Source organism: Cynocephalus volans, chromosome 12 (assembly GCF_027409185.1).
Source record: "Cynocephalus volans isolate mCynVol1 chromosome 12, mCynVol1.pri, whole genome shotgun sequence".
NCBI classification, from domain to species: Eukaryota; Metazoa; Chordata; class Mammalia; order Dermoptera; family Cynocephalidae; genus Cynocephalus; species Cynocephalus volans.
The window spans coordinates 70,879,938-70,907,039 of NC_084471.1; the positions used below are offsets into that span (position 1 = coordinate 70,879,938).

The 27,102-nt window shown below is 36.3% G+C and overlaps 1 protein-coding gene across 1 annotated transcript; it reads left to right on the plus strand.

Moving 5' to 3' along the window:
* Nucleotides 1-6,419: 6,419 nt before the first annotated feature.
* On the plus strand, nt 6,420-25,147 carry CCNT1 (cyclin T1). Its single transcript, XM_063075194.1, has 9 exons — nt 6,420-6,688; nt 8,432-8,513; nt 14,043-14,171; nt 16,474-16,534; nt 18,752-18,814; nt 20,129-20,174; nt 21,290-21,453; nt 21,619-21,689; nt 23,248-25,147. The coding sequence occupies exons 1-9, from the start codon at nt 6,528-6,530 to the stop codon at nt 24,649-24,651; spliced, it is 2,181 nt and encodes a 726-aa protein (XP_062931264.1). The 5' UTR covers nt 6,420-6,527; the 3' UTR covers nt 24,652-25,147.
* Nucleotides 25,148-27,102: the final 1,955 nt, after the last annotated feature.

The window sequence follows — 27,102 nt, forward strand, 5'->3', positions numbered from 1 at the left end:
CTTTTCTTGATCTAGTCTTATACTGAAAGCTTCAGAAGACAGTGAATAGAAAGAGCACTGATGTGGGCTCAAATCTTAGCTTTGCTATATTCTAGGTGTCTGATTTTGAGACTGACTAACCTACATTTTTAATTTTAAAAAATGGCAATGATGATATCTATCTCATAGTTATGAGAACTGAATGAGATAATACAAGCAAATTTTCTTAGCATTGTGTTTAGTACATAATGGAAACTTAACGAATGGTATTTAAGTCTAAACATGGTAATTCCAATAGGTTTTTAAGTTATTTCAGCAGCAGTGTGCCAGTTCATACTGACTTCGGAGAGCTTGTTAAATTTTCATTAATTTTGTGAGCTGGTTGCTAAACAAACTATTATTAAACATTAAATTATCCAAACTTACAATTGAATAAGTTATATTAAAATAAACGTAGTAAATACTAAAATCTCATCTCTTAATTATTTTACTACAATCTATGATTATGAGTTTATTTACTTCTATTGTATTTGGATATTCCACTGTTTTGTGATTCTTTTTTCTCTTTGCTTTTCACTTTGGGAAGTTTCTGTTGACATATTTTCAATCTCACTGATTCTTTCTTTAGTCATGTCCAGTCTACTGATGAGCCCACTAAAGTCATTTTTCACTTCTGGTTTTGATTTCTAGCATTTCCTTTTAATTCTTTCTTAAGAGTTTTCATCTCTCTACTTACATTATCCATCTGTTCTTACATGTTGTCCAGTTTTTCCATAAGATTCCTTAGCATATTAATCATAGTTATTTTAGATTTTTAGCCTGATAATTCCAATATGTCTGATTCTGATGCTTGCTTTCTCTCTTTAGACTGTTTTTGCTTTTTACCTGCCTTGTAATTTTTTTGTTGAAAGTTGGACATGATGTAAAACTCAGGTTTTATGTTTATATGACTAGGAGTTAGGCTGTGTTTACTGTTTGCTATAGCTATAGGTGTCAGAGGCTAAAATTTCCTCTGATGTCCTTGTTTTTGTCTTTGTGTTTCTTTAGAGATTCCTTCTTAAATAGAGTCTGAGCCTTGCAGTTCTTTCAGTTGTAATCCTGTTATAATACAGGAGCCATACAAATGTGGTGGTAAGATGGGGAGGAACACTCTATAATTCTACTATTATGTCTCAGGCTTTTATTGAGTTGTGTCCCTGGCTGTGACCTTCACAAGTGTCTCGTCTTTTTTCCCCCCTTAGGTGAAACAGGAAGGCTAGAGGAGACTGCAGTTGGGTATTTCCCTTCAGTCACACTGGTTAGGCTCTGGTAAAACCCAAGTCAGTTAGACTCTGTTAAATAGTTTCTCTTGAGAGCAGGCCTTTGTTAAGGAGAATAGAATACTTTGGCTGTATTTCAAAATGGTTCCTTTTTCCTTTTCCTGCTGGAAGCATGAAGGGATTTTTCTTCGGACTTCACAGTGAGAACCTGACAAGAATCCTGGAGGCAAAACCACAAAAACGTAAGAGACCTCTTAAGGATAGGCCCTAAGAGTTCCTTAAAATCTCTCAAGCCAGTCCATGTTCAGTCTCCAGCAATTAGTCAATTGCCCTATTTAAGTATTCCTACCAGTTGCTAGTTCCAATAGTAGTTTTTGCTTCCAGTGAGTTATGATTCTCTGTTCCACCTGTTCTGATTCCACCTGTTTCTCCAGTATTGGGGGTGCAGGTTTGGCCTGTCACCTCAATTCTATGATGGATCTAAGAAGGTTTGTTAAAGTTCAGTTTGTTCAGCTTTTTTCTTGTCATGAGGATGGGAGTAATAACTTCCAAGCTCTTTATATGTCAGACTGAAAACTGGAAATCCCTATCTATTACACCTGTCTGGAGGAAATACTATGTGATAGTGTTTGTATCTTTTCCTAATTTCATGATCAGTGATGTCACATTGATAGCCTGAAATCAGCCATGGTGGGAGAATTTACACCACAGAAATTGACAAATGTTACAAACAAAGCTTGATTTATTCAGGGTGGTCTGAAGGTAATGAATTATCTCAATTGATTGTTCATAGTTACAGATTGAACTCCTTGTTCTACTCTTTCCCCCCTTCTCACTACTTAATGGACTAGTCTAAAAAGTTTTTAAAAAATAAATAAATAAAGGTTGATTTATTCATTTCGTTGATTGTCTCAACTTAAGAAAGTGATAGGATCCCTGTGTTGGCCAGCCATTAAAAAAAAAAAAAGCGATAGGGAAAATGTTAACAATGCAGACTAAGTTTTAAAGTGTATCATGTTGGGCTGGCTGGTTAGCTTAGTTGGTTAGAGAGTGGTGTTATAATACCAAGGTCAAGGGTTCAGATCCCCGTACCAGCCAGCTGTCAAAAAAAGAATGTTGAGAAATAAAAGCATATTTTGTTTACAGCCATTACATTGTCAATAGCATAAAAAGCCTGAAAAAAGGGCCGGCCCGTGGCTCACTCAGGAGAGTGCGGTGCTCATAACACCAAGGCCGTGGGTTCGGATCCTGTATAGGGATGGCCGGTTAGCTCACTGGCTGAGTGTGGTGCTGACAACACCAAGCCAAGGGTTAAGATCCCCTTACTGGTACAAAAACAAAAACAAAAAAAACCTGAAAAATTCTTTTGGTATTCAAAAACTATTATCCAATTCAGCCAAGATGTTGCTCAAGTTTCAGCATAAATCTCATTATTTCACTTTCATCTTATTAATACAAATGAAAATATCAACCAATGTTCAAAACTATATTTGTTTGTCAAATGCTCCTGACTCAAGAGGTTGGCAAAACTCAAAGAAAGCATTCTGTGAGAATCAGATAGCTATAGGAAATTTACAATAAAGAAGATTGTGTAAGTCATCCCTTGGTATCCCTGGGGGACTGGTTCCAGGACCTCCGCAGATACTGAAATCAGCAGATACTCAAGTCCCTGATATAAAATGGCATAGTATTTGCATATAACATATGCACATCCTCCTGTATACTTTAAATTATCTTATAAATTATAAAACACCTCATACAATGTAAATGCTAAGTAAATAGTTGCTATACTATACTGTTTAGGGAATAATGACAAGAAAAAGTCTGTACATGTTCAGTATAGACAATTTTTTTTGAATATTTTAGATCCATGGTTGGTTGAATGCATGGATGTGGAACCCACAGATATGAATTTTATTTTTAACAAATTTTATTATTTATTTTATTTTAATAAATATTTTATTTTAAATAAAATTTTAATAAATTTTTAATAAATTGTGTGGTGTTATACATCCTTTGTATCAGTAAATTTTACAATGAACTTAATTACATATATTTACATAAGCAATGTTTTTCTGAATACCTGGTTATTAATATGTTACCAGTACATACACACCAAGGCTGATTTCTTTCTTTTTTTTTTTTTTTAAAAGATGACCAGTAAGGGGATCTTAATCCTTGACTTGGTGTTGTCAGCACCATGCTCTCCCAAGTGAACTAACCAGCCATCCCTATACAGGGATCCGAACCCTTGGCCTTGGTGTTATCAGTACCACACTCTCTCAAGTGAGCCACGGGCCAGCCCCACCAAGGCTGATTTCAAGCTATCAATGTGACACCAATGAATGTGGAGTTAGGGAGCAAGGCAAATAGAACATTGTCTTTTCATATTTTAATATGGAAACTACATGAATGTTGAGAAACTATTATAACAGTAGAAATGGTAATGTTTGACATGGTTAAAATATGATATTCATAGCCACAGTGCAAAACAAAATGAAACCATAAAATATGGTATAGTCCTATTCTCAGAACAAGATTAGTCTAGTGACTAGGGAGAGGAGCCCCAGAGGTGTCATTTACAGAAAATGGAGTCCTATTTACATTTTTAAAAAAATAAAAAAGGAAAATTCCTCTGGCTTAAGTTTTTGTCAATTGTTCTTTAAAGGCAATGTATTTGGGGCTTGCTGGTTTGCTCAGTTGGTTAGAGTGCAGCCTTATAACACCAAGTTCACAGGTTCGGATCCCCCCACTGACCAGCTGCCAAAAATAAAACAAAAACAACAGCAATAAAAAGGGAATGTATCTGATGGTTAACATTACCTTGACAATAAACATGTATTGAAAACCTACTATGTGCCAGATATTCTCTCAGGATGAAGAAATGACATTCAAGATCACAGCTAGTTAAAAGAATAGTGGGGATTTTGAGGACATTACACTAAGTAAAATAAGCCAGTCACAAAAAGACAAATACTGTATGATTCTGCTTACATGAGGTATCTAAAGTTGTCAAAGTCAAATAAAAAGGAAGTAGAATGATAACTGCCAGGGGCTGGAAGGAGGGGGAAACAGGGAACTGTTCAATGGGTATAGTTTTCGTTTTGCAAGATGAAAAAGTTCTAGAGATCTGTTGCACAACGAAGTGAATATAGCTAACCTTACTGACCTGTACACTTAAAAACGGTTAAGATGGCCGGGGATTAAAAAAAAAGGAATAGCTGAATTTGAATCCAGGCCTGACTCAAAAACTCATATATTTAGCAATTATGTTATCACTGTTTCCTACTTTCAAATAATTACATCTTATGTCAAAGAATGTTTCTTTTTTCTGGTTTACAAAGGTGCCCCTCTTCTGTATGTTAGGGTAGCAAGCCACGATTAGCAGCTGCATTGCCTGAAGCCTGACAGATACCAGAACTTTTTCCTGGAAGAGTGGTATACTCAGCCAAGACAGCAAATTCAATATGGAGTCATCAATCCAAGAGATTAAGTGGAGAACCAATCAATCCAAGAGATTAAGTGGAGAACCAAACACATGTCTGAAATTAGGCAAGAGGAATATGGGAGAAATAATTTTGACTGTTTAAGACAATATACATGACTAGATAAATGAAAAAGTGCTTATTCTATTAAAAGAAAAAAGTCTGTGATGGAAGAAGTTTGATTTCATAAGGTCTTTTACATTATAACCTGAAGTAAATCATTTAAATCTTCCTGAACCTCAATTTCTCCAGGGTAAAACAGAGCTAATACTAATTGTAGGCAGTATATGGCAGAAGAGGGCCTGAAATGGAAGGAAACACTTCTGAGAATGAATTAGAATCAAACATAGTAAGAGCAGGCATGTCTAGACATAACAAACCCCAAAATATTATAAAAGCAAGACAAAGGATTCTAATATTGTACAGATATATCTAAAGTTATCCAAATTTAATCAAAGTAAATTGAGTGTGGTTCCAGAAAAGGAGGAATACAGTTTGCTAGAATAGAAAGAACAATGGAATTAGACTCGATTTTTAAATCTACACTTATTAACTGTGTAGTGAAGGGCAAACTACTTGATCTCCCTGAGCCTCAGTTTCTGTATTATAGGGTGTTGTAAGCATTTATTTGACAAAGATTTATTGATTATTCACCAGTGCCAAAGCTGTATTAAGTAGAGCTAGGGATACAAAAATGAAGGTATTGTCCTTGCCCTCAATTACAATAAACCGTGATGAATACTAGGATAACAACAAGACTTACTGAATGTTTTCTAAGTACCAGGTACTACTGTAAACGATTTTAACTCGTTAAATCTTCATTTACTCCCTTTCACAACCTAAAACGGTAGGTCTTATATTATTTACATTTTATCGAAGAGCACAGAGAGGTTAAGTATCTTGACCAGGATCAAACAGCTATCAGACGTTGGAGTTGGGACACATCTTGACAGAGGACAGGAACTTAAAAATGTATGCACGTGAGGGGTGGTGATGGAAGCTTTCCACACTGAAAGGGAAGTTTTAGGTTCACCCATTCATAAGTAGAGATTAAAACATTGTTACTCTTAGAATTGTGCCGATGAAATTAAAGCATCATATTTAAGAATCAGTATTGTGCCTGGGACATGTAAGTACTAAATTAATGCTGTTCATTTCATTTTATTCCTTTAAGTCGGATCACTGTGGCGAAACGCAGGAATGTTTTCGCGGCTTTGGCTACATTTTGTAAAGCAGCTTTTCAAATGGGTTGTAGTATTCTACATTACGACAGGGCCACCCACTTTGATTACTGTTTTCAGGTTTTGACAGTTTCACCTATTTTCTCTGTCAAGGTCTCCATCTGTCCTATTTTATATCGCCACCTTTGCCTCAAACGAAGTTCTCCGAAGAGCCGCACAGCGGCGCGCGGGTGGGTGCCTAGCCTCACTGCAACTGTTGCTCCCCGCCTAGCCCAGGGCGCGAACAGAGCCCAGCTCTCGCGGGAAGAGACGTGGTTTGAACGAGAAGTTCTAACTCCACCCTACCTCCCAACGGTCACATGACTGGCGCCTGCATCCTCGCCTCAAGGTCTTTCCTGGTCGCGTACTGGCTGTAAACTCGGCTACAGGGTGTCGCGAGGTCCATTCCGGAAGTAGGCCCTTTGACTTTTACTTCCTCTGCGGAAGCGTGTCACAACCTGGTCGTCGACTCTTAACGAAGTTCGTCACGTCGCAGTAGCCCCCGCACAGCGGATGTGCGTCGCCGCTTAGGTGACGCTGGGAAGTGCTTGCAACCTCCGCCGCTGCCTTCTGGTTGAAGCAGTATGGAGGGAGAGAGGAAGAACAACAACAAACGGTGGTATTTTACTCGAGAACAGCTGGAAAATAGCCCATCCCGTCGTTTTGGTCTGGACCCAGATAAAGAACTTTCGAATCGCCAGCAGGCGGCCAAGCTGCTCCAGGACATGGGGCAACGTCTTAACGTGTATCCTTGCGGCCTAGGCCTTCGGCTTTGGAGTCGGTCCCGCCATGCTCTGGTGCCCAGGCCTCAGGCTCTGTCAGGGACGGAAGTGGGTTAGAAGGTGGGCAGGAGCTGGATGTCTAGGTAGGAAAGCCCACGATGGGGCGGGCTGAAACAGTGTTCGCGCGAGGGAAGCGAGGCGGAGTTAATTTCCCGCTTCTTGAGCCATGCCACCAACCTTGCTGGGAATTCGTATCCTTCCCGGCTTTGTGTTCTAACCAGCCCTTAGTAGCCTCTCTTCAGTGTTTTCTGACTTGCTCTGGTGACTTTGAGATTCTACTTTTCTGCTATGCCGTAGGGGTCTGGTAGAGATGTCACTGTTGACGGCTGACTCCCAAACTCAGTTTGTAAAGAGTTTGGAGAAATTCAGTACCTGAAGGTCTTGTGAAGGATGGCCTAGAATTAATGCTCCAGCTATGGTTTAATATCCTTTCCTTTCACTAACTGTTTAAGTAACTTGTTAAATTCTCGGTCTTCTCAGCTGTAAAATGGGATGATACCGTTTGCATTTATTTGGTTTTCTGCCCAGCACAATGCTTGGAATTCAGACGTTCACATAATAGCTATCGTTAGGGTTTTAACGAGTTTCAGAGGAAGGAAGGATGTCAGTTTAGGTTTGAAGGAATGTTGAGTCTGCGGATCTAATGTTTTAAATCATTTACAAAATATTGGGTTCTTAAATTACTCAGAGTGATGGTGTGCATTCGTTTTCTTCATATTTCAAAGATGAGTTAGTTTAGTGAACTTTTCCCACCTATTTTTGTTACAAAATATGTTCATTTTATGACGGAGGAAACTAATACAGTTTTAAAGTTCTGTCCACTCTGCATATGAATAGTTTTTCTTGGGTGCAGCTTCCATTTATGCATCTTCCACTTAAATGTGTTGCTGACTGTAGTATTTTTTGTATTTTAAGGTGCTCATCTCAAAATAGATGTTCTTTTTATTGCCAGTTTGTTTCCTATTGATATACAGTTTGTTTCTAAAGCTTCCAGTCAGTACGGAAGGACTTAATACTTTTTGTTTGAAATTCGGTTTCAGTGTATCATTAAAACCCTTACTTTTTGTATGTGTGTTAGGTTATTGCCGTCATGGGACTCCATCACCTCTGTACCTCACTTTGTCTGCTGAGGTCTTTAGAAGTATGGCATTTTTTTCTTTTCAGTGAATGAATATCAAATCATTTCAAAGTGTTTCTGGTCCCAGGGATCACCATGTGAGAAGGGTTGCTTGCCAGAGAGAAGTGGAACTGAAAAGTTAGTTGCTGGAGGTTAGAAGATGAGGGAGATGGTGGAGACAAACCCAGGAGCCAGATCAGGGAGGGCCTTGTAAATCACGTTAAAAAGGTATCCTGAGCTAATGGAGTGCCATTGCGGAATATTCAGAATGCAAGTGACAGAAAGATTTAAGATCTTACACAGTTTTGTTTATATTCCGTCTTAATCCACACATCCTCAAAAGTTTGTTTATTCATTCAGTAAATTTATTTTAATATCTGTTATGTGTGAGGCATTATGCTGAGTGCTGGTTGGCGATAATTTGGTGAAAGAAGACAGACCTGCTCTTTGATTTGGAGAGGTAAGTATGATTTTCATTTAGGGGCATCTACTGTGCTTGGCCATTTGGTCTTTTCAGGAAGACATAGAGTTTATATTTTTGAGAATTATATTGCCTGCCTGTTCTTGGACCTTAACTTGAACACATTAGGTCACAATTGACTATCAACACTGCTATAGTATACATGCATCGATTCTACATGATTCAGTCCTTTACACAGTTCCATCGAAATGTAAGTATGATTTTTTTATATAGTGTAATCCTTTTGTGATTGATTGCAAGTATCTATTTCTTTGTGGTTGGTCTCTGAACTGGGATTTGAACTTTAGAATTTAGGATTGATCTCTTTCATTGTCACACTGCTGTTCTGAATCCACCTTTCCAGTTTTCCTGTGAAGTGTTTAATTTTCTAGTAGGTTTAGTATATTCTTAGAGAAGGTGGCTTATCTAATAAAGAAATAAACTATCGAACACTTAAAGCTAATATTTTTGGGTTGGAGGAGCAGCATTAAATGGGAAATTATGCTTAATTTAAGCTTAACTTTCAAAGTGGCAAATAATAATAATGTCCCAGGAAAACAAGTGAATGTAAGTTATTTAGGTTTTCCAAAAGCCTTCGATAAAATTCCGATCAATGACTGGTTGGAGGGGAAGGTATGTTATGTAATAATGAGTGGGGAAATGGCTTTTAAGAACAGAACAAAGAAAATAATAGTAATAGATTTTTTTTTTCTGGACAGAATTGTAAATAGTGCTATTTTCAGTTTTGCTACCTGAAATGGTCCTATTAACATTATTGTAATTGACTTGGAAGTGAATACATAGTGATATCCAGGTTGCAGGTAAGACTGTATTTGTTTAATAAAATCCCAAGGTAATAGGGATAAATTTGATGAACGCTTTACAAGAATTTGTGAGTCAAATATTTCATTTTTTTTTTAGAAAAGGTTATGCTTTTGAGGGAACTTGTTTTAGACTTATCCTTAGGATGATGGTTTTGAGCTTTTTGGGTGTGTGTGCTGTTGGAAGAGAATCTGTGAAGCTAGATATAGCTCCTGTAGTGTAAGAAATTGATGGAGTAAGTATTGGAAGTAACTGCACAAGAAACCCTTTGGATTTGTGGACTAAGTATTTCTGATTTATGCCAATTTTCCAGTTAGCTTAGTTTTCTTCTGTTATTAGCCCCCATATCTCCAGCCATACCCCCAGCCATACCCTACCTCTGATTGCAAGGAGTATACCCTTCTTTTTTTTAAACATATCCCTCACCCAGGAAGAGCACACCCTTCTTATTAAGGGAGAGATAAGCATATTAATATTTAATGAGGCTATCTGATAGCACCAGAATAGAAGGTAGTGGATAAAGAATGAAAATTTGAAGAGGAAATCCATAGCTGTCTTGCCTATTCTGAAGGTTTTCTATAATTCTTTCCTTTTACTATGATAAAGATTTGAAATCAGGGCTGGCTGGTTAGCTCAGTTGGTTGGAGCATAGTGTTGATAACAACACATCAAGGGATCTGTACCAGCCAACTCTCAAAAAAAAAAAAAAAAGAGTAAACTTGTTGAATGAATGAGTGGTCTAGTAATTATCCAATAAAGAGATATGCTTTTGGATGTCATGACCTTTTCCAAAATCCAGTGATTAATTTGGGGTTGTTGATCTTCTTTAGAGGATTGATTTTAGGCACATTCTGGAATAACAGATTAAAAATGTCACCCTTTAAATATGTTAAAAGTTTAGCTGTGATGGAATCCAAATTAAAATTTGAGGGTACTTAGTACTTTGTTGTGGCATTGATACGTTATATATCCTGTCAAGCCCTCATGCATTTTTTCATGTTTTTTTTTCCTTCTTATTACAAAGGTAATAAATTCCCATGGTAAAAATAGAAACAATACAAAAATATATAAAGTAGAAAGTGAAAGCTCTTCTGTAATCTCACCTTTCAGAGGTAACCATTGATAAATGTTTGGCATATAGTGTCTTAGACATATTTGTGTACATATACTAGTGTCTATTAAAAAAATCATGTCTTGCTATACTACTGTTGTGCAACTTGCCTTTATCACTTAATGGTATATATTGGACATCTTTTCATATTGGTTTCTTATTATTTTAAATGGCCACGTAGTATTTGTGTAGTTACGGTTATTTAACCAGCTCCCTATTTGTGGATATTTGGGTTGTTTCTAGTTTATTATACTATAAATAATGTTACATGGAATAGTCTTGTACTTATATAGTGCACTTATATGAACATTTTAATATAAATTCCTATAGGTGGAATTGCTTTGCTCAAGGGTATGCATATGTAAAATTTTTGTTGTGTCAATTTGCCCTATTAGAAAAATTATACCTTTGGCTGGCCAGTTAGCTCATCTGGTTAGAGTGTGGTGCCGATATACTAAGGTTCAGGGTTTGGGCCCTGTACTGGCCAACTGCCAAAAAAAAATAAATAAATAAAAGCATAATAATAATATTATACCAAGTATACATTATTTCCAGCACTATAGGAGAGGGTCCTTTTCTTTGCACTCTAATAACAAATATTCATTATTTCAAGAAAATATTTATTGAGTTCTAACTACTTGTCAAGTGCTAGGGATATATTGATGAACAACATAGATGGGGTCCTAAATTATTTTCTTAATTTACATTTCTTCAGTTAGTGAAGCTGAGCTTCTTTTGCTCTTTGATCGTTGTTCTTCTCATGAAATTGAAGAATTGAGACTTTTGGTTCTCTTTGCCCCTTTTTAAACTCTGATTATCTTATTTATATGAGCTCTTAGAGCTGTTGTCAGGTGTTGTAAATATTTTTCTTGTGTTATTGTTTCTCCTTGTTTACAGGGTTTTGGAGCCTAGAACTCTTGCTCTTTTTTTTTGTTTGTTGGAAGTTTTTTATTGAGGTATAACATAAGTAAAGCATAAAAATCTGAAGCATGCAAATCGATTAATGTTTGCATTATTATATATATGTGACAATCACTCAGATCAAGATACAATACTCTACCTTGCCTTTTAATTGAAAATTTTATTTCTTTAGTAGACATGGTTAAATGACTGGTTTATTTCTTTTCAGTTAAGTTCTGGAATTGTGTTTACTCTCATTTTGAGAGAAATTCAGCTTCATTAATTGAATTTCTAGAAATTCAGCTTCATTAATTGAATTTCTATATGTACTGTCTTAAATATTTTCAAGTGGGGGAATATAAAAGTAGTGGTGGACTATTTGTGGTGTGTGTTTATGTGTTTATGGTGTACATTATATTTTTCAAAATACAGATCCTGTATTTAATGCCTCACAAATTTGAGTAGGTGTATTTTACTCTCATTTGTTGACTCTCAAGAGGTCAAGCTTAGTGGTTAAAAGTATGGCCTGTGAAATCAAACATCTAGATTTGGAACCTTGCTACAGTGCTTCCTAACTGCGTGGCTTTGGGCAAGTTACCATAGGCCTCAGGTTTCTCATCTTTATGGAGACATTAATAGTCCCTATCTCAGAGAGTAGTTAATAGGATTTAAATGAATTAATTTACTAAGTGCCTGCACATAGCAGTCAATAAATATTAGCTGACATTATTATTGTTCTTTTAAAATGGAGAAAATTTTATATATATATATTTTGGTAGCTGGCTGGTACAAATTTTATGCCCTTAACTGGTTATAAGAATTCCTCTTAGAGAAACTTTGCCTTTGAAGGGAAAATGCTTTGATAAGCAAGTTTGAAAAGTGATTCCATGAGGGGCATTGAGTGAGGAGCATTGAGTATTTATATGGTTGAGTGCACAAAAATGAAATTGAAATTTATCTTTTGCAGTCTTTCATTTAATGATATTTTATCTTGCTTTGTTACCCATTGCTTGTATACCATATTTTAGTTAGCTCCTTTCATATTTTTTAGTTCCTGGAAGGCAAAGTTGTATAGGCTTAAAATCTTAGTGTTGTCTTTGACTTGTCCTTTTCTCTTTCCCCTTTGTCCAATCAGTTATAAAGTCTTATTAATTTTTATAGTGTTACTATTTTTTCTGTCCCTATAATTTTTTTTATTACCATAAAATTAAAATGAAGGAGAAAATGAAGGTTTCCTTATAACCCACTTTTTAGAGATAATCCTGTTAACATTTTGGAGTATAGCCCATTTTAATTTTTTTCTCTGTATATACATACATACGTATATTTAGTGCAGGCCTATTAATTTTCCAAAGTGATGCTTGTGCTTTTTTCTTTCTCTACTGCTAGTGCCTACTCTAAACTTTATTCCTGGGCTGGATAGTTAGCTTAGTTGGTTAGAGCGCAGCCCCATGGGTTGGGTCCTCTTATCGGCCAGCTGGAAAAAACAAACAGAAAAACCTTTTGTTTCCTAATGCCTGATTATTAAATTTTTTTCATTTTTAAAAATTAACTTTTAGTGTATCCCATCTTTTCCTCCTTCTAGATTAATTTACCACGAGATTAATCTTTCTAATATTTCTTAAACTACATTTTTTCTAAAATCTTTAGTGTTGCTCTTGTTAAAAATCTTTAGTGTCCACAAAAAAAAAAAAAGGGCTGGCTGGTTAGTTCTATTGGTTAGAACATGGTGCTGATAACACCAAGGTCCAGGGTTCGATCCCTGTACTGGTTAGCCACCAAAAACAAAACAAATGAACCAGATCTTTAGTGTCCTGCATCCCATCATCCATTTCATATAACTGCTCAGTTTAATGTTTAAAATGTGCTTCATGCCCAGATCCCCACACCTTAAAGTATATTCTAAGCCATTTTATATAAGGGACGTGAGCATCAGAGATTTTGGTATACATGGGGATCCTAGAACCAATCCCCTGCAGATATCGAGAGACATCTATGTTAGAATGTTTGTCAGCTCTAGTCATTAAAGTGAAATATATATTTAAATTCTGAAAAATTACTTATTGTATTTCTTTGACTCCTTGTGAATTCTAGCTCTTGTTATTGTAATCTTTGATTCATTGGAATATTCTTAAGATTCAAGAAAAGTTCAATTTCCTGAGGTTTCCCACATCACTAGGCTACATTTGTGTCATATTGCTCCAATGTTTTGTATTGTTTAGTGTCTGTTGTTTACTTGTGTACTGACTTGAATTTTTTTCCCCCAAATGCCTTTTATGTATAATACTTGAGTGTAATACCATGCTTTGTATTTTTTGAAATACTATTTGATATATATATATAAATAACTGAGATGTAATTTACATATAATAAAGTTCATTGTTTTAGAATGTACAATTTACTGGATTTTAGTATATTCACAAAATTGCACAACCATCACTACTGTCCAATTCCAGAATGTTTACGTCACTCCAGAAACTCCTCACACATTAGCAATCACTCCCATTCCCCTCTCCCAGCAGTCCCTGGCAACCACTAACTTACTTTCTCTCTCTGTGGGTTTGCCTATTCTGGACATTTCAATTTAGTTCTTAACAAAAAAATATATAGGGCGATTTGATACAAACTTAATAAAGAATCTTGTTTTAAATAGAAAACTATCTGTTTATTTCTCATAGCTTCTCTCATAGATAGGTTTTAATCAGAGTTTGTTGAAGGATTGGTGTTTGCAAGCAGACATGGATTAATGAGTAGGAGAGAGAAAGATAAAAGTAGGTGAAAGAGCATAAACGAGGTGATGAAGTTGAAGCAAACACCTTGATTTGTTTGAGGCTTAGGTACACTTAAGATCTACCTTGATTTATAAATAAATAAATAACAAATATTATTTATTTTCTCTCCATCCAGTCTGTGGCTCCAGCAGCCTTGTTTCTAGCAGCTAAAGTAGAGGAGCAACCAAAAAAATTGGAACATGTCATCAAAGTAGCACATACTTGTCTCCATCCACAGGAGTCACTTCCTGATACTAGGAGTGAGGTAGGAGATTACACATCTGGTTTTTTTTTTAAAATTTATTTTAATCTTTATTTTGTAACTGATTTACTGAAGTTTGAATGAGGGCTATTAAAGGAAACTTTTAGTGTTTGTTTTTTCCTTAACAAAAAAGTCATATAAATTTTATGGCAAAAGTTAATTGTATTCATTGTTTTAAAATTGGGAAATGCAGAAAAACAAAGAAGGTATATTACCTACATTTATTTTGGACCACTGAAGCACAGATATATATATGAACCCCTACTATCTTTAGCTTCTTTTCTATAAAATTGGATAGCTATGTGAGCATGTATTTTGTTTTTTTCCCTCACTTTATCCCAAATATTTTCCCATCTTATTGTCTACTTTTAAAAAATATCTAGATACTATTTTATCATATACATGTATATATATATATTTTTAAACGATTGTCCATTAAGAAGTGTACATAATTTCCAGCTTTTTAAAACGACTATAAATGTTATGAAGAACATTCTTATAGATGAATTTTTATTATGCATCTTTAAGAAAATGAGTCTTCACTAGTTCTTTTTTTTTTTTAAGAAATTATAAAAGTTATACATACTTGTTATGAAAGAATCCAAACACTTAAGGAACATTTAAAGTTAGAGTTAATCTCCCCTTCTCCTAGGAGGAGACTGCTGATTAAAGTTAGGTATATCTTCTTCCAGACCGTTATATGCATGTACACATACGTTTTGGTTTTCTTGTATCCTTCCTTGACTTTCTTTAAACAAGGGAAACTACTGGTTTTAGAAGTCAATGATTGGGGAGTGAGGAGTTTAGAGGTCTGACATTTGTAAGTATTGGAGAAAAATTATGAATTTCTGCTCTGTATTATTTATGTCTCACAGTGGATACATGAGTCATCCTTTATCAAATAGTTAAATGGAATTGTGTGTTCTGATCACATCGGAGAGAGGTTTTTAGTTATTTTTATTTTTGTTTTTATCAGTAGTCCTTTCTAATTATGTTTTGCATAGCAATGTCTTGACCTCCTTCATTTTTCTGTTGGGGCCACACTGGTAGCTCTTGTTGAAAAGGGTGATTTCTCTGAACTTTTATTTAGGTTAGAGACTAGTAAATGCCATTGGTCCATAGAATTGAGTCAAGAAAATAAAACAAAGAGAAAATAATCCCTACTTTTTTTCCTTCTCCAAAGCGTATTTACATAACTTCTCACATGGGTCTCCAGTCCTTGTGAGGAAATTAGGGAAAGATATTTTCTCCACTGTATGTAAAGGAGAACTAACATAGTTTAAGTCCTTGTCAGACTTAATTCAAATCATAAAGTCAAGTGAAAAGTTAACTACAATATAGGTCTCTTAACTCCTGAGCCAGGTCTCATTCTCTCAGAGTTCTAGAACACAGCTGTCCAATACAAATACAGTGGGAGCCACATGTGTAATTTAAATTTTTCTTTTCATTAAACTTCATTAAAAATCCTCATTTTAGGGCTGACCTGTTAGCTTACTTGGTTAGAGCCTGGTGCTGATAATACCAAGGTCAAGGGTTCGGGATCCCTGTACTATCCACCCACTCCTCATTTTGAAAAAAAGGAAATTAATTGTAATATATTTTATTTAACCCAGTATATATAATATATTATCATTTTAGCATATAATCAATATTAAAAAGTTATCAGTGAGGTATTTCTCATTCTTTTTTTTAGCTAAGTCTTCAAAATCCAGTTTGTATTTTGTAGTTATACACAATTCAGTTTAGACTAGCTGCATTTCAAGTGCTTAATAGCTACATGTGGTTAGTGGCTATAATTGGCTGCCATAAATTTGGAAGAATTTTTTTGTTTATTCCCTTTTCCTTTGAACTTTTCTATTAATTTTTAGAAATCTAGGATTACTCCCAAAGGGAAGGTTTAACAGGAGTCAAATGTTTGATATCAGTTAAATAGTACTATAGGAAAGTTCTGCAACTGTATTTTGATGATGTTGAAAAAAGATGTATTTTAACTTTCTTGTGTCTAAATCACATGAACTTTGAAACCTAAAGTATCTGTCAGTCAAAATAAACCGGGTCTCTGGTGCTTTTTCTGTAGCCATGTATAAATGAAGTGTTTTCTCTCAGTGTACCTTTTTTTTTTTTTTTAAAAGGAAAATCTGTACTGAATGAGATAAGGGATAAGGATTGCATTTCAGTTCCTACCATACCTACTAATCCCACTCGTCTTTTACTGTTTTGGTTTTCCTGGGAGGGGTTGTTAGAGTTGTTTACACTTTATATATTGTGTCTTTTTTGGGAATAATTTATCTTATCTTACCTGTAGGCTTACCTGCAGCAAGTACAAGATTTGGTGATTTTAGAAAGCATAATTTTACAGACTTTGGGTAAGTTTATTTTCTTTAAAACATTAAAAGAAAATTATGTAATCATTTTATTTTAAAATTTGCAAAAGAGATTGGTTAAACTCAAGGTCCAGGGTTTGTTCCCAGTACTGACCAGCTGTCCACCCCGCCCAATTTGTGAAATAGGAAACAGGAAGAAAATCCCTTGGGAAGGTTTTTGCAAAGTGGCCATCTGTTTCCAGATTACAGAGATTGCGGGGCTTAGAGTTTAACTAAGGCCTGTCCCATAGAGAGAATGTAGGTGCAACTGACCTTTGAAACAGCAGTAAGTGTTTTTTTGTTTTGTTTTTCCATTCTAGGGTTCATGATTTGCTTTTTAAGGTTTGGCAGTCTTTAACCTGATAAAGAATGGCAAAAACTATCTAAAGAACCCTTTTTCTTCCATGGATTTTTACGGTGTATTTGTCTTTGTATTTAGATAACAGCATTTGTTTTTAAAATTGGTAACCAGTGTTTACAGAACAGCAGTGAAAGTGGAGGAACTCAAGCTATTACAGTTGCGTGGGCAACTCTGATGGTGTTCTGTTATTATCTATTATTTTCATTGGACAGGCTGACTTTAAAAGCTGAGCAAATATGGAAATAACGATTTTCTTTTCTTGTTCTTTTGGGTTTTCACTTTTCTCTTAGTAGGGTAGGATTTCATGAATTGTGTTTAAAAGTTATTGGTACAGCTGTATTTTTTTGTGCATACGAGGGTGGAAAGATTTGTATTATCTTTTAATTTTATTTTTCCACAAACTTTTTGAAGTACCTTCATATATACACATGATGAGTTCTTCGAAGTTTATCTCCGAAGTTAATTCTGCTAGTTAACTTTTTATTTTAAATAAATTATCTCTAAGATAATCAATCATATTTCAGGGGACAATGATATTTTTCTGATGGAATAAATGTTTATTAATATTTTAATGTGGAAACCAATAAGATCAAATTTACAGAAACCAATTATCCTTTTAGAATAATTTACATCATGGGATGGCTGGTTAGCTCAATTGGTTAGAGTGTGGTGCTGATAATACCAACGTCCAGGGCTCGATCCCTCTACTGGCCAGCCACCAAAAAAGTTTTTTTTTTTTTTTTTTTACATCATGTAAATTTCTCAATAAAACTTCTTATATCTAGAAAATTTTAGTTAAATACTCAGAAAGGCAATTTACTCAAAGACAGTTTTTAAAGACTCACTGATCCTCCTTAATGAATTTTAGTAAAGACTGTCTGATGTTGAATAAAATGGTCAGTACCTATTGTAACTGAGATGATGAAAAAAGTAATAAAACCAAGATAAGAGAGTGTACTGCAGGAGCCCCAGATCTGAGAGGGAACTTGCGTAGTGTTTTCCTATTACAAAGAACTCACCCAGGCCAATAGGTAGAGACATTGGTTTATTAGACTTAAGGCAGTTGCTGGTGGTGGCTGGCCAGCTGGAAGTCCACACCACCACTGGGGTATATACAACAGTTATATAGTGAACAGATCAAAGCAGAGGTGTAAATCATTTGCATGCTTATGTGCCCCTCACACAGCTCATGCAGCTCAAAGTGCACAGGCGATCACACTGAGTAGATAAGTCAGTCCACTTGCTACTTTCCTCTGCCAGAGCATTTTTACACCAGCACGCCCCGTTTACCTAGGGTCCTTGCTTCCTCCAGTCTTCCGTTTGTCTTAAAGGGGACGTTTGTCTTAAAGGAGACATGCCTTTCCTTGGGTAACTACCTTGGCCAGGGGTAGTTTCCTAGTGGGGAGGGAGAACTTTGGTATGCATGGGGAACTTTGGTATGCACGCGGAGGGTGAATAGGTCTAGGCCTATGTCCAGCATTTACCCTACAGAGAGGAATAGTTTTTAAAATGTTTTTTCAAGGTTAAGCTTTAGAAGGTAGTCACCACTTGAGCGACTGCTTCTTCCAACCTTATAATATGTTCTGTTGTCCCTAAAAAAGAGTTTTGTGTTTAGAGGATCTGGGTTTTCTTCAGTGGACTTGAGATTTTAGTGGTAGCCTCTAGGTCAAATAAAAGCAACTTTGGAGATAATGCATCTTAGAGAAGAGGATGCTACTTACTTTGTGTGACTCTTAGCCTCTGAACAGCAATTTTGGGAGACGGAAATGAAGGAGGCCTTTAATGATGACTCAGATAAAGGAAGTATAAAATCTCTTGAGTATCTTTAGCTTTTTAACCAGCTCCTTTTTTCTTTTAAGGCTTTGAACTAACAATTGATCACCCACATACACATGTGGTGAAGTGCACTCAACTCGTTCGAGGTAAGAGATCCCAACTTTAGATGACGGTCAAATTTGCTTTGGCCAAAAGTTAAATTGAAGGGCCTACTTGGCTTAAATCAAAATTAGTGGTTCTGACTTGGAGTTTATCTATTAGGTTCTTATAATTAATGTTTTTAGATGATCTCAAATTAAAGAGAGTTAACCTCTTGAGGATATTAGTCTAAGCTGGTGGCAGATTTTGAAAAGTCACCAAGTCATAAGTATCTAATATCAGTTTTAAGGAAGTCTTGGGAGTGGGTGATCTTATTTTAATTCCAGGGTTTGCTAAAGGCCACCCAGAGGATCATATACAATTTATTTGAACTTATTTCCATGATTGACTCCTAAAGCTTGGCAGGACTTTTCTTTTTATTCTAATTTAATTATAGTAGCTATATTTGAATGAAACTCAGTTCCTCTTATTTAGTTTAAATAGTAGTATCAAGACTGTCTGGATACCATTGTGCACTTAAGTGCCTTTTATAGTTTTGTAGACCTGTTAATTGGCCTTATTTTACATTTTATTAACGTGTATTTGATGTAAAAATTCCCAGTTTTCCCAAGTTCTTTATATTTGAGAGCATTAAAATGTCTACATTAAACAAGAATAAGGTTAACCAGAGATCAATATGTGTTAATATTGAAAAGACTGAGTTCTAAGAAAGATAAAAATTTGCTTTGTTACCCAGAGCAGTTTTTTTTTTTTTTTTTTGAAGGAAGGAGGAATGTGGTTTTTTTTTTTTCATTGTAATATATTAAATAATTTATGTTATTTGATGATTTGGGGATTAAATTACAGGCTACTAAATTAAAAAAATTTTTTTTTAAATAAGCAAATGTCACTTTTCTCAAATATATCTAAGTCTTCTAGATTCTGATCTTGCCTCCATATCATCTCAGTTCATTCCCTAGCTTAGTGTTTCTCAGTGAACCTTTGCATCAGACTCTGGGTTACTTGTTAAAAATGTTTAATATGCCCTTCTCCAAACATACTGAATCAAACTCTAGGGAGCAGGCCTGGGAATTACATTTTAAACAAGTATCCTGGATACCTGGTGTGTAGAATAAAGCTTGAGTTCCTAGGTCTGGAAGCAGCATAAATATTAATATTAACATTAAAAATTGTTAATCTGTCTCCTTTGGTAGAATATAAACATCAGGTGGTCTGGGACCCTGTCTGTCTCATTTACCACTGTATTTCCAGTACTTTGCAAATATTAAATGCTCACTAAATATCTCTTGAAAATGAATGGAACTAATAGTTTTTTTTTTCTCTCCCCCACCCCATTTTGTTTTGTTTTGTTTTGTTTTTAGCAAGCAAGGACTTAGCACAGACTTCTTACTTCATGGCAACCAACAGGTTTATATTTTAATTTTTTTCCTTATGTTTTTGGGATAGGACTTTACTTGGGTTGGAATTATTACCTTTTAGGGAATATATAGAACCACTTAGTAAACTAGAACCCAAAGACACATGCATGGGGAAATGACCTTTGATATAGTGTGTTATAGACAATTCTCTGGTGAATGTTGATTTTTCTTCGCAGTTTTCATGTTGTACCTTAAATTTCCATGGTGCTTATTAATTTGCCAAGCTGATGAAATTATTTAGTACTGATTCTTTGATGGCCTACTCCATTCTGCATGTGTTACTTTGCCTTAAAATATCCAAGAGCACTGTTCTGAAAGTTCAGATAAACTTAGGGCTCATTGTAGTGACCAAAAGTCTAATTTGGAGGATTCTGCGATAATTATGATATTTTAAGACTCCTTTCCTTCCCCTACTCCCAAACAAATGGGCACTTACATGTGTAAAGAGTTGCAATACCTTTTCTTTCTTCTTCCCTTTTTAAAAAAATTAATTATTAGTAGATAACTTGTATTACCAAATGACTTTTTTGCTCTCATCTCTTATTTGTTGGAAACCAAAGATACCCCTAATAATTGTCAGGGCTACAATTCATTTTTATAACCTGAAATGAGAAATTTTAAAAATAAACCATCAATCAAGCATATTCACACTTGAGAGAATGATTGTCTTTTTATTAATGTTAAATAGACCAGAACTGTGATTGGCAAGTGACGACATAATTTCAGGATATTTCTTTAAGGTGTGAGCTTATTCTTAGGATAATAGGTAGTGAACACTGATTTCTGGGCTTGGATACTTGTCCAGAAGTCAATGTTATAAAAAACTGAGTATCTAGCCTTTTTTGTTTGTTTTTTGTTTTTGGGTCACTGGTCAGTGTGTGGATTGAATGATAAGTAGTCAAAAAATTTAAAAATGTTATCTGAGCAGGTGAGTTAATGGAAAATCATTATAATGAGTGCTGGGTCAGAGCACTGGATATTTCTTGCCCTTCTTACTCTCCTGTGTCTTTTTGAACTTTTTTTTTTTAAATAATGGAGAGTTTTAGCTTTGGGTTGAGAATTGAGAGCTCATGACACTCTCTGTTTCCTTCCCTCTGATGTCAGCCTGCATTTGACCACATTTAGCCTGCAGTACACACCTCCTGTGGTGGCCTGTGTCTGCATTCATCTGGCTTGCAAGTGGTCCAACTGGGAGATCCCAGTCTCAACTGACGGGAAGCACTGGTGGGAGTATGTTGATGCCACTGTGACCTTGGAACTTTTAGATGGTAAGTTTTAGAGTAAGGGACCTTGAAAAGCATTCTCTCTTGTTCTGTCACATATCTGGCCAAAGGTGACTTGATTCAAATGAAAATAGTGAGTTAGTTGAGGTTATTCTTGTTTCGTTACTTCTGTCTCTCTGAATCTTTCTTGAATGTGCTCTTTATTTGTAGAATTGACACATGAATTTCTACAGATTCTGGAGAAAACTCCCAACAGGCTCAAACGCATTTGGAATTGGAGGGTAAGAATTACTGCTGTCAGTCTCTGGAACAAAACCAATTTCTTCTTTTGTCTACAGTAGTGGGTATACTAGAATTGGATATGTACCATAGGCTTGGGATTTCCCTTTTTATAGTTGCATAATAATTATGACTTCAACTTCGTAGCTTGGATACTGGCCCAGAAGTTAATGGCTGTAGGTGATAGCAAGATTTGCTTTGTGTGTACAACTTCTATGATATGGTCAGTTGGTCAGCAGCATTGGTTGAGTATTTTCTGTGTGGAGACTGTTAGGGAAAAAAACATGGCTTCTCTGAGTCAGAGTACTGACTTTTGATAAAGTCAAGATATAGAATTACAGGGTTTACAGGGTTAGAGCTGATGTTATAATTTTGTCTTTGACATTATCTACTTTTGAAATGGATTTTAGAATTCTGTTTTTATATAGATGGATGTTTAAAGTTGTATTTCAAATATTTTTCAAAATCTTTTTTTTTTTATTGCAAGATAATTTATTATACATATTTGTGGGGTACAAAGTTGACTATTAGTAGTTGTATACAATCAAATCACAATAGTTAGCTTGTTCACATTATAATATGTATGCATTCTTTGTGTCTGTTAACCGATTTCTCATTAATTTCCCATTAATCCTCCTTTCTGTCCCCCTGCTTCTACCTCTAGTAACCACAGTTCTGTTCTCTCCTTTTTAAAAGTTCAATGTATTAGTTTGTTTATTTTTTTAGCTCTCACTTATGAGTGAGGACGTGATATTTATTTCTGCACCTGGGTTGTTTCACTTTGCATAATTTTCTCTAGTGGGATTTTGTTTGTTTGTTTTTTGGCAGCTGGCCAGTACCTTGATATTGGTGCTAGAAGGTGGCATTCTAACCAACTGAGCTAACTGGACAGCCCAAACCATTAAACCATTCCTTTTTTTTTTTTTTTTTTTTTGGCAATGGCTGGTTTGGGGAACCAAACGCATGACCTTGATGTTACAGGGCTGTTGTCTAACCAGCTGAGCTTAACCGGCTAGCCCTTCAACGTCTTACTTATGAATAATCATTCCTTTTTTCCCCCGGTGACAGACAGAAAGTTTTCTTAAAAACATTTCCCTCATTTCTCATAAATCCAGACTGATAAGCTTAATTTCATTCTCCTAAGTTGAGTGAATTGTGGAAAATGAGTTTGCCTGTTAGAAGCCTTGGGTTAGAAGTAGGCTTGAGACCACATAGTTCATCTTTTAATTTCGTATAGAATCTTACCAAAGTTTTTAGAATTTATGCACTAACTACAATCATAAGCAGTCATAAAAAGGCACAGATGTTCATGAATGGTTTTTAAATAAGCACAAATTCTTTTTTGGTTGACGTTGCATTGTGACATGAGTATAGATTACTGTGACTCTTGATTGACAGTTCCTCCTGATGGCAGTATTTATTGGACCTCATGTTAGGGCACCCTTTTGCTTGCGGCCTATTCAAAACATCCAGTGTTGCACAAATACAATCTGCGCCTCTTAGTGTTTTTCCATTTAATAAATTATCTGATGCGAAGAGTTGTTATTTGCTCCATTCTAGGCATGCCAGCCTGCCAAGAAAACAAAAGCAGATGACCGAGGAGCGGATGAAAATACTTCAGAGCAGACAATCCTCAATATGATTTCTCAGAGCTCTTCAGACACAACCATTGCAGGTTTAATGAGCATGTCAACTTCTACCACAAGTGCGGTGCCTTCCCTTCCAATCTCTGAAGGGTCATCCAGCAAATTAAACAGTGGGGAGATGTTGCAGGGCGAGCGTTGGCTGTCCTCTCAACCTCCTTTTAAACTAGAACCTGCTCAGGGTCATCGGACTAGTGAGAATTTAGCACTTACAGGAGTTGATCATTCCTTGCAACAGGATGGTTCAAATGCATTTATTTCCCAGAAACAGAGTAGTAAGAGTGTGCCATCAGCTAAAGTGTCGCTGAAAGAATATCGTGCAAAGCATGCAGAAGAGTTGGCTGCCCAGAAGAGGCAATTGGAGAACATGGAGGCCAATGTTAAGTCACAGTATGCATATGCCGCCCAGAATCTCCTGTCTCACCATGATAGCCATTCTTCAGTGATTCTGAAAATGCCCATAGAGGGCTCAGAAAACCCTGAGCGGCCTTTTCTGGAAAAGGCTGACAAAACAGTTCTCAAAATGAGAATCCCAGTGGCAGGTGGAGATAAAGCTGCCTCTTCAAAACAGGAGGAGATAAAAATGCGCATTAAAGTTCATGCCACAGCTGACAAGCACAATTCTGTAGATGACAGTGTCTTAAAGAGCCGAGAGCACAAAGAAAAGCACAAGACTCACCCATCTAATCATCATCATCATCATAATCACCACTCTCACAAGCACTCTCACTTACAGCTTCCTGCTGGTACAGGGAACAAACGTCCAGGTGATCCAAAACATAGTAGCCAGACAAACACCTTAGTACACAAAACCTATAGCTTGTCTAGTTCTTTCTCCTCTTCAAGTTCTACTCGTAAAAGAGGCCCCCCTGAAGAGACTGGAGGGGCAGTGTTTGATCATCCAGCCAAGATTGCCAAGAGTACTAAATCCGCTTCCATAAATTTCTCCTTCCCTCCTCTTCCTACAGTGGCCCAGTTGCCTGGGCATAGCTCAGACACAAGTGGACTTCCCTTTTCACAGCCCAGCTGTAAAACTCGAGTTCCTCATATGAAACTGGATAAAGGCCCCACTGGGGCCAATGGTCACAATACAACCCAGACAATAGACTATCAAGATACTGTGAATATGCTTCACTCCCTGCTCAGTGCCCAGGGTGTTCAGCCAACTCAGCCCCCAGCATTTGAATTTGTTCATTCTTATGGTGAATATCTGAATCCACGGGCTGGTGGAATCTCTTCCAGATCTGGCAATACAGACAAACCCCGGCCACCACCTCTACCATCAGAACCTCCTCCACCACTTCCACCCCTTCCTAAGTAAAGACAAAAAAAAAAAAAAAAAAAGAAGAGAAAGGAAACATACTTTTTTTTTTTTTTTTTTTTGACTACTGATTCTGGACTATGAAAATTACTTCCCTTATGAAATATGTCACCCTTCTTGAACTAGGGAATAAATTGATATTGCAACATAGGTGGGAGGGTGATAGAGGGCCTTGGTTATTATATCTGCTGCCTCATACATTTAACTATTTTACTATAGTTTTTACTGATATTGGAGAGGTGGGATGTGTTTAAGCTGTGAAGGATTAAGAACACTTTCTCTGTGCTTAGCCTCTCCACCTCATAATTGGGTTGATTGGAATTAATGATCTTCCCTCTTCTTGCCAGAACTGAAACATGGAGGGTTTGTTTTATTACACAATTGTGGTGTTTAATATATCAGAAGAGAGGAAGTATTTAAATGTCAGAATCTTTTAAGAGACTTTAAAAGAAATAATTTAAAGAAAGTAAGTTATCTGTTTAGTTTTTTTATATGGTCGGGGAGGGGATAGGGATTTTTGCTGTGTGTATGAGATACATAGCAATGACTCCTGAGGGTGGGATTGGAGGGTGGGAATGTGTGCAGGGTGGGTGGGAGGGTAGGCATTTGGCCAAGAGTTCTGAAATCGGCTCAGGCCACTTGAAGTGTCACGACCTTTAAGTGTGTGTGTGGGTATGTGTGTTTTTAAGAGTGTGTGTTTAAAAATCATGTTTTAGCTTCCCCTCCCTGTCACTTACCATTTTCACTTCCCAACAGAGAAATGGTTGGCCTTGAAAACATAAAGGAAGGAAGAGGCATATATTTGACATGGTATTTTCCCCTTTCTTTATGTTGTAATTGAGTAGTAGCCCTCTTATTGCCATTTTGGGCAAGTGCAGCCAGTGGCCTGACTCTTAACTCTTATGCAATCTTTCTTTTTACCCCTTTTTTTGTTTTGATGCAAGACAGAGGTGGGATTGAGGAAGAAGGATTGGAGAGCAAGGCCAGCTTCTGCTCTGCAGAATTGGGTGTGTCATTTTTTCAAGTTGGGCTTTGGGAAAATGTTCAAATGAGAGCAGCCCAGGGTCTCTGATGGGAAGGGGGATGTGCTGTATATATCCCACCTGTGAAAGCCCAGACCATATGTAAGAATAGTTCTGGGAGAAGCCGAAGCCATGGAACTAGAGGATATTAAGAACAATGAAATTGTGATTTGGAATTTTTAGGACCTTGTACTCATTTTAAATTACCTTATGAACTTAAAACTCACTTTTTATCTGTATTTCTGAAGGGAAACAGCTGCATCCTCAAGGTTTTGCAGCCTATATGACTTCAGAGATTGGAGCTTGTGAATTTAACATTGGTGCCATGAGAGTGAGAAAGCCTAGCCAACAAATACTGTTTAGATTGTTCATCGTTGGTGGCTTTAGATTCTAGACAGAGATCTTTAAGGAGATTTCTGAGAGTCCTTTAAAAAAAACAGGTCAGGAATCCTGTTGTTATGGGGGCTTGATTATCCCTGGTAGTTGGAGTAAACATTTTTGATGAGGAAAGAAATCTTTCAAGAAATCATGGCTAGAAGAATTCTAAGCCAAGCTGTCTAACTGAAATTGCCACCTAGACACAGATCATTTGATGTGATATTCGTTGGACTTCGTGGCACTTTTTGCTGTGAAAAAGATGGTGCAATTTGGGTTTGTCTTCTTGTTTTTAATGCAGCATCCTTCATGCCAAATAGTCTTTAAGGAGAAGAATTCTTTTAATTGGAAATCAGAGGGAGACAGGAGTTGTACATGTGCTGCTGCTTGCCAGAAATAGGTTGGGGAGAAAACAGGTAGTTGGAATTGATGATGTACGGCCTCAATATAGAAAGGATTGGTAGGAAAGAGTAAACCTTAACAAGGTGAATTGGTGTCCTATATCTGCATATATAAACTGTCATATATGAATCTGCAATTGCAGTGTAAAATAAGGAGTGCTCTGCCAACCTGTAAACCAGTAATACTTCTTGACTTGGAATGTCACTTCACTTTTATAGATGACAGTTTCCTCTTTTTTTTTGATATTTTCTGTGTTGTGTCAGATAATTGGTTGTGTTTACTGATTTTAGGCTTTCTATTTGTTTGGATTTTGTTTGGTGGCATCTGCTTTCCTTCCTGACCTCCCAAAGGGGAATATGCCATTTAGTTTGCATTTGTATTTTTGTGGGATTGATGATCACTGATTTGATTGTGAAAATGTCTTTTCCAGCTTTTAATTATTCTCATCAAATGTCACATATTTTCTAATCACATGCACTCCCTCACCACAGAGGCACATATCCACTTGGCCTTATAGCTGTTCTCCATGGCAGTACTGTAGTTAAGTTCCTTAGAACTTTATCAGGAATGAACTAGAAAACCGTACTTACTGGGGTCTATGAGCTGCTTTATGCTATGTAGTCTGGCCTTTGCATTGTAGAGCACTGCTGAT